Here is a 17,893-nt window from a genome sequence, read left to right on the forward strand (position 1 = left end):
GTCGTCCAATTGTCCTCACAGAGGACACATCTCAGAATCCACCAGGCCTAATTTCTGTAGTCTGTTTCTAAAAGCACCATGGCCGGAAAAAAATTATGTCACTTTCTTACTAGGGTGTACCCAAGAGGCATCCCTCAAACCAACAACATTTGGAAAGAGATAATGCATATAACACCCACCCATTGCCTCATCCCATCCAGCTTGCCACAAGGCATTGCCATATTGTTCAGTTTCTTGAACTTTATCCGAAGTCAACTCACCGGACTTAGCAACATACTGTTTCTGCTTCTCAGATGCAATCAAGTTTATCGGTTTCATGCCTACAATCACTAAGACTGCTTCCTGTGAAATAGTACGGTAACCACCTGTAACCGTTAACAATATTAGGTGTTGAGCCGTTAATAATATGTCTCGATAACTTTTATATTTTAGCCTAGCCACCCAAACAAGCACCACATATAGCATAATAGCCTTGGACACGCCTTAATACAGGATGCTCATGGTCTTAAAATTAAGTCCCCCATTAGGATTGACCACACGTTGAATACCAAAGAAGGCATTGCAGGCCTTCTGTGTGACATATTGGAGGTGCTTTTTAAATTGCAGTTTCTCATCAAGAAACATCTCGAGGTACTTTTGAATTTGAACATACTCCATATGCTGGCCCGCCATTGAAACATGGACTCGCCGCCCGCTGCCAAACAGCCTTTGAGGAGCATCATTGTGGTCATTTCTGGGCTAAACATCATCTTGTGTTGATGACCCCACAGCTCAAGCACCCTGCAAGCCTGAGTGGCTTGGAGTTCAACCTCTATCCGTGAGCTTCCTTTGACCAGCAGGAGTCCATAGTCAGCCTAATAAGCCTTGATGCAACACCTGCTGGGCAACCTCAGCCACAGGAGAGAATCAAACAACATCAGCCACAATAAAGGACCTAACTAGCTGCCCTGAGGACATCCCTTGGACAGCGTTTTACCAGCCTCATGGCTGTTCTTGCGGAGCAGCACATTCCAATGACTGAAGTAACTTTGCATAACTTGCAATTCAATTGCAGTACATTCTCTTTTTTTGAGTTGATAAATAGCAGAAGGCCCCCATAGATTATTAAATGCCCCAGAAATGTCCAGGAAAATTCCCAGGACATTTTCCATCCCACTGGTCATTACCACACTCTCACACGAAGTATGGTGTTCTCAGTATCCTTTCTGGGATGAAACCCGTACTGATTATTTGTCAACAATCTTTGCTAAGTTAATCTCTCATTTATACACAGATACAGAACCTTTCAAAGACCATAATAATAACCGGAAGCAACGTCAAGAGCCGATACAAAGAAGTAATGGCAGGATCTTTGTTGCCACCTTTAAACAACAATTTTACAATCCCCGTCCAACACAGGGAAGTATCCACCAAACAAAAATTTATTAAAAATTTGTGTGATAGCTCTTACGCTCATCCCAATCGAGCGAACAAGAAACCCCACTGCCGTTATTCCATCAAAGCCTGGGGCCTGGGTTCTTGCCTCTACCTAAACTACAGACACTTTGATGCACCTAGCCTCAGTAATCTCCAAGGACACTACATCCCTGCAGAACTGAGCAACCTCTTGCCACACCCACACATGGTATGCGCTTTCTCTAGCTTCACTATCATCAGCCAGTAAACCGTCCACTAATTTGTGTAAAATTTCAGAAATATCTGAGATGACACCAAACCTGGTTGAGAGAGCAGACAGAAAAACGTCCTTTCATCATTTGTGTTCCAAGACCCTATATACTATGCCCCAGGGATCCCTTTTCCTCTCTACTCATGATCAAACGAACACTAGTTCTTCTTTTTCGTAGTCTGTATTTTATGAAAGTAACGAGATCTCAGTTCCCTGTATTCAGCAACAAGGATTGCTTGTCGTTTCGGACCATCCTCATGTTGAGAAGCTCTCCGAAAATGATAAAGCCCTCTTCATGCTGACAGTTCCCTATTTCATGTGATGAAATCCTCTCTTGGCCGGAAGTTCAGGGAATTGAACACTCAGCGACATCAATGAAAGCCATCGACAAACCAACTGCCAGATCTTTCAAATCCAAGCCAACCAGACTTCAGTCCAAAACTTGGAGCCTGGTTGAAAGAAGATCAACAAATTTCTTCCAATCCACATGCCTGTGCAGGAAATGACCCTTCTTTCTTTTTCCTGTTTAGCCTCGGGTAATTACCGTTCAGATAATACTTCAGAGGATGAATGAGGGTGATATGTAAATGAAGTGTAGTCTTGTACAGTCTCAGTTCGACCATTCCTGAGATGTGTGATTAATTGAAACCCAACCACCAAAGAACACTGGTAACCATGATCTAGTATTCAAATCCATGTAAAAATAACTGACTTTACTAGAACTTGAACGCTGGAACTCTAGACCTTCTAAATCAGTTGATTTGGAAAGACGCATTCACCACTAGACCCACCTGGTGGGTTAGGAAATGACCCTGCTGAACTGGAATGTTACATCAGTAACGCTCACTCAAGCCACCAGCAATCTCATAGACAATCAATTGATGATTACTTGATCAATCATCAGTTACCTTCCAATTACAAACATTAATAGGGATAAACCTACCAACAGTAACATCAATGTTTGTTCCACAAACAGTTGGCACCCATCTACCATACCTATGTTGGTGGGCAACACACTAGGTACGTTTTATATACCTGTAGTTCATGCTGTGCTAAAAAGTCCTTTATCAATTCACCGCCATCATTGGTGAAACCGCTGTGCCATAAGACTGACTTAGCATTCACATCTGCACCTATAAGGATTGGACCAGTGCCAGAGAATTGTAGGATATTATCCCAGACTTCAAGATGATCAGCAGGAACCCTATACTGGAAATATAAACTAGCAACATAAAGATGCAAGTTCTGAACATCCACTCAGACATGATGATTATTCGAGAGCTGTCGATTGAAAACACAATCAAGTTCCCTTCTACACAAAACAGCAGACATACTTTCTGAACTGCAATAGAACCTCTTCCAACGAGAAAAACCTGGCAGATCACCGGACATGAATATATGCAACAAAACAACATCAATAACAAACATTCGTCAAATCCTGGGTAATGAGAAGGAGATTTTAAGCCGGGTATTGTTATTTCTGCGACGGATCAGTTTAGTGCATAGAATTTAATATATATTGCTTTTATTAGTTTTTTAAGTTTGTTTTCTTTAGTGTTCTGTTATCTGAGAAGGGGCCCATACACTCCTCACGGTCTTTTTTGAATTTTATTTATTTTATTAAAATTTTAGATTTTTTGTTTGTTTTTATTCTTTGTTTCGTTTTAAATTTATTTTTCTTGTTATTAGTTGTAAGTTTTGGTTTTTGTTTTTAAATTTGTAGTTTTTTGTTGTTTCAATGTTATTTTAGTTGTTTGTTTATTTTTTATCATGTAGATTTTGTTACGTTATTCTTCCTTTTTTTCTCTTTTATTTATTTTACTCTGGGCGCTGATAACACGCAAGCATTTCAACTATTGTAGGACTACTGGCCAGTTATATGTATTTCATGCACAATGCAGAATCGTACTGACTTAGATAAATAACTTAGCGTGGGTAGTTTTCACAAAAACGGAAGGGTTATTGTGAGTTATGAAAAGAACCCAATAACTAATCTGCCAAAAGTCAGCATACAATGTACATTTAGGTATTGGGTGTGAGTCATGGGCGATAAATCACAGACAAAGGTCGGCTTTGTAACATACAAACCCGGTATTGTAAAATATAAAATGACTGTAAGGAAAGAACAGGATGTCGCTTGTGCAAATATCCGTTGACAAAATACAGTACATGTTTATTTTTTATATAAATTGATTTATATTGATTTTAAATGTAAAAATTGTGTTCTGTGTTTTTTTTGTGTTTGTAAACATTTTTAATCTGCATAGGCAGTTTAATCGATTTGTTTTTTGTTAAATTAAGAGTATTTAAAAAAATTTGGATGTGTTTAAAGAACATAAAAATTTCCAAAGATGTTTTATTTATCTCCCTATAAAAGATTTTGATAGTAATAGAAAAATAATCTATTTTCATCACAGTTTTGTGTGTTTTTAATATATCTGTCTTTGACTAGAGACAATAGTTTTGCTCTTCTAATCTACATCAACAATCGCTTGATTTTATATGATGTGTTTTTAAAAATTTAAATCTGGTATTTTTTTTTTTTGTCTTCAGTCATTTGACTGGTTTGATGCAGCTCTCCAAGATTCCCTATCTAGTGCTAGTCGTTTCATTTCAGTATACCCTCTACATCCTACATCCCTAACAATTTGTTTTACATATTCCAAACGTGGCCTGCCTACACAATTTTTCCCTTCTACCTGTCCTTCCAAAATTAAAGCGACTATTCCAGGATGCCTTAGTATGTGGCCTATAAGTCTGTCTCTTCTTTTAACTATATTTTTCCAAATGCTTCTTTCTTCATCTATTTGCCGCAATACCTCTTCATTTGTCACTTTATCCACCCATCTGATTTTTAACATTCTCCTATAGCACCACATTTCAAAAGCTTCTAACCTTTTCTTCTCAGATACTCCGATTGTCCAAGTTTCACTTCCATATAAAGCGACACTCCAAACATACACTTTCAAAAATCTTTTCCTGACGTTTAAATTAATTTTTGATGTAAACCACTTATATTTCTTACTGAAGGCTCGTTTAGCTTGTGCTATTCGGCATTTTATATCGCTCCTGCTTCGTCCATCTTTAGTAATTCTACTTCCCAAATAACAAAATTCTTCTACCTCCATGATCTTTTCTCCTCCTATTTTCACATTCAGTGGTCCATCTTTGTTATTTCTACTACATTTCATTACTTTTGTTTTGTTCTTGTTTATTTTCATGCGATAGTTCTTGCGTAGGACTTCATCTATGCCGTTCATTGTTTCTTCTAAATCCTTTTTATTCTCGGCTAGAATTACTATATCATCAGCAAATCGTAGCATCTTTATCTTTTCACCTTGTACTGTTACTCCGAATCTAAATTGTTCTTTAACATCATTAACTGCTAGTTCCATGTAAAGATTAAAAAGTAACGGAGATAGAGAACATCCTTGTCGGACTCCCTTTCTTATTATGGCTTCTTTCTTATGTTCTTCAATTGCTACTGTTGCTGTTTGGTTCCTGTACATGTTAGCAATTGTTGTTCTATCTCTGTATTTGAACCCTAATTTTTTTAAAATGCTGAACATTTTATTCCAGTCTACGTTATCGAATGCCTTTTCTAGGTCTATAAACGCCAAGTATGTCGGTTTGTTTTTCTTTAATCTTCCTTCTACTATTAATCTGAGGCCTAAAATTGCTTCCCTTACTTTTCCTGAAACCAAATTGGTCTTCTCCTAACACTTCCTCCACTCTCCTCTCAATTCTTCTGTATAGAATTCTAGTTAAGATTTTTGATGCATGACTAGTTAAACTAATTGTTCTGTATTCTTCACACTTATCTGCCCCTGATTTCTTTGGTATCATTACTATAACACTTTTTTTGAAGTCTGACGGAAATTCCCCTTTTTCATAAATATTACACACCAGTTTGTATAATCTATCAATCGCCTCCTCCCCTGCACTGCGCAGTAATTCTACAGGTATTCCGTCTATTCCAGGAGCCTTTCTGCCATTTAAATCTTTTAATGCTCTCTTAAATTCAGATCTCAGTATTGTTTCTCCCATTTCATCCTCCTCAACTTCCTCTTCTTCCTCTATAAAACCATTTTCTAATTCATTTCCTCCGTATAACTCTTCAATATATTCCACCCATCTATCGACTTTACCTTTTGTATTATATATTGGTGTACCATCTTTGTTTAACACATTATTAAGACATTATTATTTATGTACCCCAAAATTTTCCTTAACTTTCCTGTATGCTCCGTCTATTTTACCAATGTTCATTTCTCTTTCCACTTCTGAACACTTTTCTTTAATCCACTCTTCTTTCGCCAGTTTGCACTTCCTATTTATAGCATTTCTTAATTGCCGATAGTTCCTTTTACTTTCTTCATCATTAGCATTCTTATATTTTCTACGTTCATCCATCAGCTGCAATATATCGTCTGAAACCCAAGGTTTTCTACCAGTTCTCTTTATTCCGCCTAAGTTCGCTTCTGCTGATTTAAGAATTTCCTTTTTAACATTCTCCCATTCTTCTTCTACATTTTCTATCTTATCTTTTTTACTCAGACCTCTAGCGATGTCCTCCTCAAAAATCTTCTTTACCTCCTCTTCCTCAAGCTTCTCTAAATTCCACCGATTCATCTGACACCTTTTCTTCAGGTTTTTAAACCCCAATCTACATTTCATTATCACCAAATTATGGTCGCTATCAATGTCTGCTCCAGGGTAAGTTTTGCAGTCCACGAGTTGATTTCTAAATCTTTGCTTAACCATGATATAATCTATCTGATACCTTGCAGTATTGGTATTATGATACCTTGCAGTAATCTGGTATTAGATGCCTAGAATTCCTACTTGTTAAGCTTGAACTTGAATAATAATAATAATCAGCCCAAAGATTGGCATCCCGAATCATCTTATACAGCGCATTTAACTTTGTTGTTATTGGAAATTATTTGTTACAGTATTTATCTTTTTAAACATTAACATTTGCTTATAAATTTTTGCATCTTTCTTATTGCACTGCAGACAGAATTTTTTGCAATTCCGTACAATTATTTCACGAATTAAATCTAGCCATAAGTATTTTATTAAAAATGACAATTCAAAATAACGTTCAATAATAAATGATAATAATCTTATTATAGATTAATAAAATGAGATATTAATCGATAAAATATATTAATTTATTTCATTTATATAATTAATATTAATTGGAAGAATTAATTGTAGAAAGTGTAAAAAAATTGTTTAAAATTGTGTTTGGTGAAGCGCTTAAAGAATTATAATTTCAATGAATTCCAAGCAGTGAAATATTGAAATAGCTTGTATAATATTACACAGTGTATTTAGACTAACTTATTTCAAAGCAACTCAAAATAAAAGAACTCCGTGACACGAGCCGTGTGATATATTCCTAAACCTAAGGCGAACAATAATCATTACTTTTTAACTGCCAGAAGGATTTTTTAAATTTGTGATGACTTATTTATTTTTCAAATAATTCCGTCACAGTATCTCCTTTCACGATAGCATTCCAATAACAGATTAAAGGTGGAAATAACCCATTTTATTTGTGTTAGTAATGTTAAAATTGTTACAAGTTTTTATTATTAAAGATAATGCTGTAGTTGAATTATACCCATCAAGCCTGTAATTCAAGAGCTGGAGCTGAAAAAGTGGTTTGATTTTTGTTGTGGATGAAATTTATTGGAAATTGATGTACTACCAAGGTATGTTACAGATCCAAGTGGGCTGACAGTTTTGTTGGTACAGGGACCAGGTATACAGGTGAACGGTGTCATTTTTCTGGGAAACTCTCTCCATCGATGCGGTGCCTGAAAATTTGTACAAAAAAAGTTAACCATGTACTAAAACTAAGTTCGAAAGGGCTGACAGGTAGAAGGTAGGTTGTGACAAAGGGGTTGGCAGACAGGATAAAATTGGCCAAACTCTCAGCAAAAACATTCATCATGGATATATCTGGCAGTTGAATCACTTGTTCTTTAACATTTAACAATGTGTGTGTAAAAATGGCTGACAGCTTGGTTGGTACATAAGGCAATAAAATGGGGTTATGTTGATGCACTATGCACACCGAGCACACAGATATGCACTGTATGTTGCAAATAACTTATGTAAATGCATATTTTTATGCATTATGTGTTCATTAATGTTAAATAATTTATATCTTAAACAATAGTTTAAAGTCCTATTAGTTACTCATTTTATGAGAGAATACTCACTGTGCGATGAAATGTTATGTATCGGTTTACTATTTATATATGAAAATAGTATATAATTGGCTGTAGTATAAAAGACAATTTCGGCTTATATATTTCTGATAATTTTGTTGTGCAATAGGATACACGGTACTGTTATACAGGTACTTATTTTCGACGACTCACAAGCATTTGAAAGAGAATTAGAGCATATATTTTGGCGACCTTCTCTTGGTCCCAGCAAAACTTTTGCTATTTATCACCGATTAATCTTTCTCCTACAGACAAATCTGTAGTTATGCCGTACTGGTAAAAACATTAGAAATAGCTAAAGAATGTGAAAAATTTGAAATATAATCAATATAATAATGGGCAGGCAGGAGTAGGTTTCATAATGAACAAGAAGATAGGGAAGAGAGTAGAGTATTTCAAAACGCATAGCGATAGAATCATTGTAATAAGGATAAAATCAAAACCTAAACCGACAACGATTGTTAACGTCCATATGCCTACAAGCGCCCATGATGATGATGATGAGGTAGAGTGTGTATACGAAGAGATTGATGAAGCAATTAAACACGTAAAAGGAGATGAAAATTTAATAATAGTTTGAGATTGGAATGCAAGCATTGTAAAAGGCAAGGAAGGAAATATTGTGGATGAATACAGGCTGAACAACAGGAATGAAAGAGGAGACCAACTTACAGAGTTTTGCACAAAGTATAATTTAGTAATTGCCAACACTTGTGCCAGCTTGTGATATCACATGTGGATTTTGCATCCACAACTCTATAGGAAATTTGAGGGAGGGATGTTGAGTGTAAAGAGAATGAGCAATCCATTTCAAGAATTTCTATTAAATTGACTTAGTGCAAACACTAAATGCAGATACTGCAAGTCTAGTATTAACTGGTATCAACCGCTTCATGAACTCATTTCAGCTCGACAATGATGGGCAAAAAGTAGCAGTATTCATATCACAATAATTTACCACATGTACGATTTAGCTGGCCCAAAAAAACATCAAGACACAACTGCAGATTTAGAAAAAGTAGAATAATTAAATCAAACAAACAAATAGAAGCTTTGAAAAATACTATAAATCAGAACATGAACACTTAAACATAATGAAGTTGATTATAATGAATTATATGATATACCCAGTGATCAAGTCACTTTAGATGCCGTGGCTAATTCTCTTTTGAACATTGAAAATAAAGGAAATAATTTGAGGGAATCGTTTATTAATGAGTGTACTAAATCTGTGAATCGTTTTGAAGAACGAATTAAGCATTTAAGCCAAAATAAAAGTACGTAAATAATAAGCATTGTAAATAATAAAGTGCATGAAGTTCGGCTATAAAGAAAACTTTTTGGGCGTTTGTTATCTCAGCGACAGACAATCCAAATATCGCAAAAATTATTACTTATTCCATTACACTTGTACTCATGTCAATACTCTGGTTCTTCTGATGTGTCCAGAGTAACTGTTGCTTTCAAGTTGATTTTCAGTATTGTTTGAGCACGTTGAGTGCCACACGTCTTAACGGAATGTCATAAAAATGTTTGAATTGGATCTGCTATGGAATTTTTGATGTGCTACACAGAAAAAGGTAATGAGTTCCTTAATTCAATTGTTACTGGTGATGAAACACGGATTTCATGTCACACACCAGAGAGAAAACAGCAGTCAAGTGAATGGCGTCATCCTCAATCACCAATCAGACCAACAAAGGTCAAGCCACCATTATTTGGACACAAACTGATGGCCACATTTTTTTGGGATCAGTTTGGCATACTGCTGATTGATTTCATGCCATGTGGAATGACTATAAATGCAGAAGCCTACTGCAAAACTAATGTAAGTTACGGCACGCCATTCAAAGTCGCTGACACAGATAGCTAGCTGATTAATGACATCCTGCTGCACGATAATTCACGTCTACATGTTGCAGGTCTGACACGTGATTTACTGAGAACATTGGAATGGAAAATTTATGATCACCCACCATATAGTCTGAACTTAGCTCCTTTTGATTACCATTTGTTTGGGAAATTGAAAGAATTTTTGAGTGGTAAGCAATTCGCAGGTGACTAACTTAAAATGCTGTAAATCAGTGGCTAAATGGACTAGCGGCAGAAGAATACAATGAGGGTATACTGAAGCTGGTGTATCACTATGATAAATGTCTTAATTCTTGTGGCGATTATAGAGAAGTAGTATAAAGGTAGTTTAAGAGAAATGAAAAATATTTATAAAGTTTTCAGAATAAATTTCTTTACAATAAAACAATCTTTACTTTAGAAATAACCTCTCATATTTTCATATATAAATATGAAAATACTCATCTTGCACGGGGAGTATTCTCTCATAAAATGAGTACGTAAATAGGGCTCTAAACTATTGTTTAAGATAAAAATTATTCGCCAAATTAAATTGTTAAACATTAATGAACATATAAAGTATAAAAATATGCATTTACGTAAGTTATTTGCGTTTCTGTGCTTTGCACGCATAGTGCATACACGGGCACATGACAATATATAACCTCGTTTTACTGCTTTACATACCAACCAAGCTGTCAACCATTTTTACACATGCATTGTTAAATGTTGAGGAACAAGTGGTTCAATTTACTGTCATATCTGTGATGAAACTTTTTGCAGAAGTTTTGGCCAACTTTACCGCTGTCCACCAACCCCTTCACTCTTTCAAACAGTCTTTTCAAACTTAGGTTTAGTACATTGTACAAATTTTAAAGCACCACATCAAAGAATAGGGTTTCTCGGAAAAGTGGTACCTTTCACCTGTCTTACCTGGTTCCTGTACCAACAAAATTGTCAGCCCGCTCAGATCCGTAACATGCCTCAGTAATACATCGATTTCTAATAAATTTTGTGTGTCACAAAGATCATAACCACTTTTTCAGTTCTAGCTCTTGGACTGTTGATTAAGAATTATTTCATTAATGCAAAAGTCTGAATACTTCATTCAAACCAATGCAGTTTTACAGTAAAATATTTTCTTTCATTTTTACTTAATGAAAGTAACATGAGAGGGTTTTTCACTTCATCAAGAGAGTGGCTTTGTGATATAAAAGTGTTTATTAGTGCCTTGATGCAAATATTCAAAAACATTCATTTATTTCTATTATATTTATTATATTTGTGTTTTGGTTATTTCTAAATTTTAATCCCAACTTTTTACAATATAATTTTAAATTGTAATTATAACCTATGACTATATATATACTTTTTTTTAATTTAATTTTTTGTTTTTAAATATTTGCTTTGTTAGTTTATCAAGCAGCTGAAAATAGAATATCAATCATAATAAATATTTATTGTTTATTTAAGGTTAATTTTTTATGTTTGCTATCATTCTATGCCTTTAGCGACATTTTTTAATAGTAATAATTTTTTTTTTATTGTAGATGGATTGTGAAATGATTGAGTGTGAGGATAGTAAAGAAATGATGGTTGCTGATCTTGATGATGATGCTAATTTCAATGATTCAATAAATATTAACAGTTCTAATGTTGATAATATGGATAATGCATGTCAAATGAATGAACAAAACTGTTAATTAGCTCAAAAGAAGATTATTATAAACTGTGTTAATAATATACTTAGTGATATGTTATAATTCATATTTTTGTACTATTTATGTTATTGTATGCATGTGTATGTATTCAGGTATGTATGATATTTTATGTAGTTTTATAAATAACAAATATTGGGCGTTAATATATTTATAAATATTAAAAATCCATATTGTTGAGGATTGTACATTAGTTTAAGACACATTTTTATACAAGTCTATGTCTTGTTAGTAGATTTTGTAGATACGTAATCAGTTCAGTGTTTACCATTACAGTATGCATCACGAAAGAAAAAGTAGTTTTCTTTAAAGAGATAAAATGTAGTTTTTACATATTAATTAAATCTTGTTATATTTTACATTAGTGTTAATGATTTCAATTTATTTTAAAATTTTCTCTAGGAATTACTGCAGATTTTGGATAAACATTCCCTAGTTTTTTTATCTATCATCAAAAATAAGCTTTTTCATACAAACAAACTTTGTTTGCCTGTTTGTGGTGTGTGTGTGTGTGTGTGTTTTAAATTTCAGTAAGAACATACAGAAGTGTTCTAAAGGAAAGAAAAATTGTCATTAAAACAGTAGTTGTAATCTTAACTGTGTGATAGGGAAAAAATACACTTTACAGTGCTCCATAGCAAAATAACTGCATTGATAAGTACAATAGTGCACTCTAATCCTAATCTTGTTCGCATGAAATGGCAATAACACAGTATGAAAAAAAAATTCTTACGTTTACCAAGAGCTTGAATAAATGAATTTTCCCACATTAAATATAATGATTGAAAGGAATTTAATGACAAACATATTATTTATCTCTAACATTTTTAAGCATAGTTAAAAATTTAAACTGAGTTCTCTTGTCTGTTCCCCCAGCTGCATGATTTATTCATCTTTATTGGTTACCACTTTAAAATGCTTTATACTGATCTGTATGACTGATAGACTGATGTTGAAAGAAGGATAAATAAATGATCATTTATTCATTTCATATCATTCATTTATTCTTCTTCCTAAAGGTGCATTTCTCTCAAGACCTGTGGTAAGTTTACTAGTGGACTTTGGTGAGCCATCTCTTTGGAATAGATGAAACTAAATGATCTGCTCCTATATAGCTTGCATTAAAGCACAACTAAATTATCCTACCTTTGATGTGATGTTCTCTAACCTGCATCTTATTGATGGCAGCGAATTGCTGTCTTTGACAGCAATTCGCATTCAGCCTAGGCCGCTGAATGCCAACAAGTACCTGTCCACCATTAAAGTGCTAGAAGCCTTAAGCTGGCTGGTAGCCAGCCATACCTCTCAGTTAGCTTCCTACAGCAGCGTTGTACAAATCCTTAGGTAAACTACTGATGTCGGTTGAACAAAGCAGCTGCATCAAGGAACTCCCACACGGTTCAACAATGTGGCTCTCACATGTGTGTGGCCAATTTCCCCTTGACCTCTAAGTTCCAGGGTGGCCTGAGTCCTGGACTCCCCAACAGCTGGGCAATCAAACATTGTGTGTTCGTTCAATTGGACCTCCCCGCAGATGCACAGCTCATCAGCTGCCAGTTGGAATCGAAACACATTTACATGGTTGGAGAGCACTCAGGCTCCCGTTTAATTATGGCCCTTAAAAACGTAGGAGAGGCGTACCATCCCCACAGATCATATATAAATCTATGCAAGGACCTTCCCTTAGTCGTGGCGTGCCATTCTTACTGCTATGCTTCCATCGCAAGGCTGTAAAGCCTCCGCTGCAGGCGGGAGATGGGCAACTGTTCAAAATTTAGAACCGGTACATTGAGATCATCATTCTGCTCTGGTACAGGCCCGGCTCGAAACCGCATTACAGATACTTTGGCCTCCCTGCCTTTCGCAATTTCCATGTGGCCACTCGAACTTTCACCACTAAATCGATTAGGAGAGCCTTTCCCAATACTGTAGTAGCCTCGTAGGAGGTTGTTTTAAAAACACCATTGCATACAATTAAGGTTCTGTGCTGGGCACTCCTTAATTTTTTAATAAGTGCCCGATTTCATTCCAACCTATGCCGCCCAAACGGACGCCTTGTAAAAGATTGTACTTTTGAAGACGCCTCAATACACCATATATAAATGACGGCCCAACAGTCTGTAATCCTTTTGAACAATCCTCCTAAACTTGTGCATCACAGAGCCTGCATCTGCCGCTACTTGCCTAATGCGGTTGCTAGACAGCAACTTCTCATCAAACAAAACACCCCAGGTACTTATGAACTCGTACTCGGCTGATTACACAGCCTTTATACTTAATACGGGGGTTATGATTATATGATAATTCGTCTGCACTCTTGACTAGCATAAACTTTGTCTTGGCCACAGAAATTTTGAATGTCCATCCAGCCCTCTTCATTTCATGAACCATACTGGCCTCTGAATTGGAAACGAGTTCATATCGATTCTTTCCCAGAGCCTTTCCACAACCAGCCACAACTTGCAAATTACCGGCAAGAGGCTGATGGGTCGACAACTGCTACCTCATTCGGATCCTTTCCTGATTTTAAGAGCACCCTCACCAAAGCCACCTTCCAACAAGTCGGAAAGCAACCCCAGTTTAGCCACCCCAAGAACAGTCTGCCAAGCTTCTCTCCTGCCTGAATGACAGGCAGCAGATGATAGAAAATATCCAGTTCAAGTCGGTCAATTCCCGGTGCCTTTCTCAGTGCCATTCGAGAAACCACTCTATACCACTCTAAACCACTCTATATCTACGGGCTCCACAGCCCACACGTCAGGGAATGGTGTCTCACTCGCCCTAACGCCGACTTCTGCTTCACACTCTGGAGCATCTGGAGACAGCGTATCCAGAAATGCCTGGTAAGTCGCTACAGATGTTAAAGTGTGTCACGACCACCAAACCCTCATCGAACACCGGACAGCACGTGCAATGGCTTTGGCGGTAATATAACTTTGCGAGCTGCCAGGGATTGTGCTGCAACTCGTGCATGGAGTCTTGCCAAAACTTGAGTTTGGCTTCCTTGATGGCATGAACGTACACATTATGTGTGCACCGGTAAATTTACAGACCCTCAGCCTACACGTCATCAACGATAATCCCCATTAGGGGGCGACGCTGGTATCTTCTCCTAGCGGATCAATCCAATGTAGTACTATTGTAGTGTATAAATGGATTTCGTCAAATTGTGTGCTTAAGCCATTGATTACCTTAAATAATAAATGACTTAGTAGTAAATCACGCAAAGTTCTTGGAAGTGTAATTTGTTTCAAGAGTGCCAATTTTGACTTAGAACAAAGTAAGTTAGAAGAAATTGTATTATTAGTGTATACAGTTCTTATGCAAGTACAGCAGCCGTAACCCGTGATGAAGGGATCAGAAAATCCAACTATTTGAATAGAATTAATTCTACTATCAATATTTGGTTTGATGAAATTATTTATTTTAATGGATTTAATTAAATGCAATTGGTTGTATAAATTGAGCCATTGTGTTAGTAATGTATTTCGTAATGTTTGGCCCCAATTAATTTTAAGTTGCCACAATGATTGCGTAAAATGTTTATGTGAGAAAAAATAGGAGCAATGAGTCCTAAAGGATCACATAAACCTCCTATGATGGAGAGAATATTTCCTTTAGTGTATTTTTTTAGAATCAATGACATGAGTAGTTTGGAAAAGTAATTTGTCTGAGGAATTATTCCGTAGAACTCCTAAAGTATATAACTTCTGTTTTTGGTGTGAAGGAATGAAAGTATTGTGTTCAGATGTAGAAACGATGTTATTGGAAAACCATATTGATTTAATCATTTAGAAACACTGAATAATTTCATTAACTTGAATTTTAGTAGTTAAACTTGATGTTTTAAATACTGGGTGGTGCGGTATATAACTCGCATTTGATTTGTTAACAAATCATTGGAATTGAGTAATGTCATGTGACCTAAATCAAAATATTCCTGTATGAATGCTGAATAGTCTTTTTTTAAGGTTGGAATTGTGACTTAACTTTCTTTCCAATGATAAAAATTTATTTTTAACATTGATGAAGGAATCTCTAATTGTATGTTATTATTCTTGTTTGGCAACATGACAAATGTACCCTGATTGTTACGAGTAGTGTTGTTTTGAAAATGTTTTTCACATGTTGAGGTTTCATTTTCTGAAACATCAGTATCAATTTCTTTTATTTTCCAGAAATCCCGAGTATAGTAGATAAATTTTTTTGAGTGTTACTTACAAGACAAGATGCGACATTATTGTTGCCTTCAATGTTATTAGGAAGACAACCACTAATTATACATTCTAATTTATTTTCCTTTAAAATAGGATATCTGAAACTACGAATGAATCCCCTAGGAAGGATAAGACTCAAATAAAATTGAGCTCCAATTAGTAAATGAGTATTATTTGCTATACTGAATTTGGGATCTGCTAAGAATATATTGCGAGGAAGTTTCAGATTAGAAGTGTTAAATGTAGTTGATGGAAGGCAATCAGAAATATCAGGTAAAACAGCACATTTCACCTTGAATGAAAAGTTCTTGTATTGAGAATGTAATGTAAGTGTTACATTGTATTTGGATTGTGTTAATGAGTTATTTATGCCTAAAATGGATAGATAATTTTTATTAAGTTTAAGACCTAATTTTCATGTAAATTTATATGTGAAAAATTTTGCCTTACTACTGGAATATGTCATTAGTAGTAGTATTACATACAGCTGTTGACAAGATTATATTATCAATCGATTGATTTTTAAATGAACAATAAGTTCAGGCTTATATAACTTTAGGCTTATTGCCGCTTACCTTAGAATGATTAATTTTCTCCATATGAATGAGTGTATTGTGTTTCTTTCCGCAAATATTTCATAGACCTTTTGAATAACATTGATTAATTGAATGGCACTTACAGAAACAATTAAAAAAACAATTTTTATTTGCCGACAAGGTCTTATGATCATCAATGGAAAAAGTTAAAAATTCTTGAATGATTAATTTTGTCCGTACGAATGAGTTATTGTATTTCTTTCCCCAAACAATTTGTATTTGCCAAAAAGATTAGAAATCGATGGACAAAGTTAGAAATTCCTTACATTGAAATATGTAATGATTTGACTTACAAAATGGAGATTGATTAAATTTGGATTTTGTATAATAATTAATATTATATCGTTTGTCTTGTGTATTAGGATGTAAATTATAATATTTGGTTAAAGATTGAAATGTATTTTTATGACGTTCCTTAGTATCATTATCTGTATTCATGTTTGATGTGGATGGGTTAATATTTTGTAAAAGTTGTCGTCTAGAATTTAGGAATTCTATAAAATCTTTAAAAGTGGGAAATCTCTGATTTGACAACTTTTCCTTCCATAATCTTAAAGAATTGTAGTCTAATTTTGATGTTAGGAATTGGATGACATTAATTTCATATGTGTTAATAGGAAGTTGCATTGCTTCAAGGGAATTCACGTATGATGAAATTTTATTAATAAATTCAAATAAATTATTTACGGATTCCCTTTTTATTGAATCTAATGAATCTAAAATTGATATTTAAAGCTTCATCCTTCAAAGAAGAATGTACAAGACTCATTCAATAAGTCTTTAGAAAATCCAAGAGAAGATGCTTGTAGTAACGAAAACGGTTTGCTTTTAGTAAGTGTCATTTGTCGCTAGAGTGCAGTTAAAGTTTCAGCCATATCCATCATGTGGGTTGATTGTCATAGTCGATTGAACCAACAAGCGTATTGTTTATTTAGAAAAATGGAAAAAAGTGAGTTTTGAGTGGTGATTAAACATGTATGTTTAAAAGATTTATCGAAAGAGATCAAAGCTGAGTTGGATGAAGTTAAGAGCACATCTTCTCCTGTGTTTGCAACTGTTTACAATTGGGTAAGGTAGTTTAAATGTGGCTGTACATCCACAAAAGATGAATCATCATTTGGGATGTCCAGTGGAAGTGGATGTGACCCCTCCCCCCCGCCAATGATTGACAATATTCATGATATGGTTTTGAGTGATCGATGAATCAAAGTGCACAAAATAATTGAGGCCACTGGCATATCGCAAGGTATAGTGTTTTCAATTTTATATGAAGTATGGTCGTGAAAAAAATTTTGGCAAGATGGGGTGCTGCGTTTGCTCTCTGTGGAGAATAAACGCAATCGTGTGGTCGACTGAAGCTGTTTGGCGCTTTTCCATTCAAATCCTGACGAGTTTCTGTGTTGATACATAACTGTTAGATGAATCATGGATACACTACTACACTCCAGATTCAAATGAACAGTCAAAATAGTGGGTTTTAGAAGGCAAATGGGCTCTGAAGAAGGCAAAGACCACCAAAGTGATTTTTTTTTTGGGATGCATGTAATATCATCTACATTCATTATTTAGAAAAAGTACAAATAACTGGGTGAGTATTATG

At 35.1% G+C, this 17,893-nt stretch overlaps 1 protein-coding gene across 5 annotated transcripts in view; it reads left to right on the forward strand.

Moving 5' to 3' along the window:
- The window catches only part of Snup (snurportin-1), a 48,026-nt gene that overhangs the window by 22,134 nt on the left and 7,999 nt on the right, over nucleotides 1–17,893 (forward strand). For 2 of the 5 annotated variants that reach the window (XR_012755879.1, XR_012755880.1), the window contains exon 6: nucleotides 11,313–11,575. The exons of 1 other annotated variant lie outside the window; for it this stretch is intronic. Coding sequence is in view for 2 of the 4 variants with exons in the window: in XM_075361594.1 (XP_075217709.1) it covers nucleotides 11,313–11,465 (153 nt within the window). In the remaining 2 variants the exon portion in view is untranslated. Of the gene's footprint in view, nucleotides 1–11,312; nucleotides 11,840–17,893 lie in introns of those variants that run through there. 2 more of the 5 variants (XM_075361594.1, XM_075361596.1) reach the window with 1 other exon arrangement.

This window comes from Lycorma delicatula, chromosome 3 (genome assembly GCF_047948215.1).
Source record: "Lycorma delicatula isolate Av1 chromosome 3, ASM4794821v1, whole genome shotgun sequence".
Lineage (NCBI taxonomy): Eukaryota > Metazoa > Arthropoda > Insecta > Hemiptera > Fulgoridae > Lycorma > Lycorma delicatula.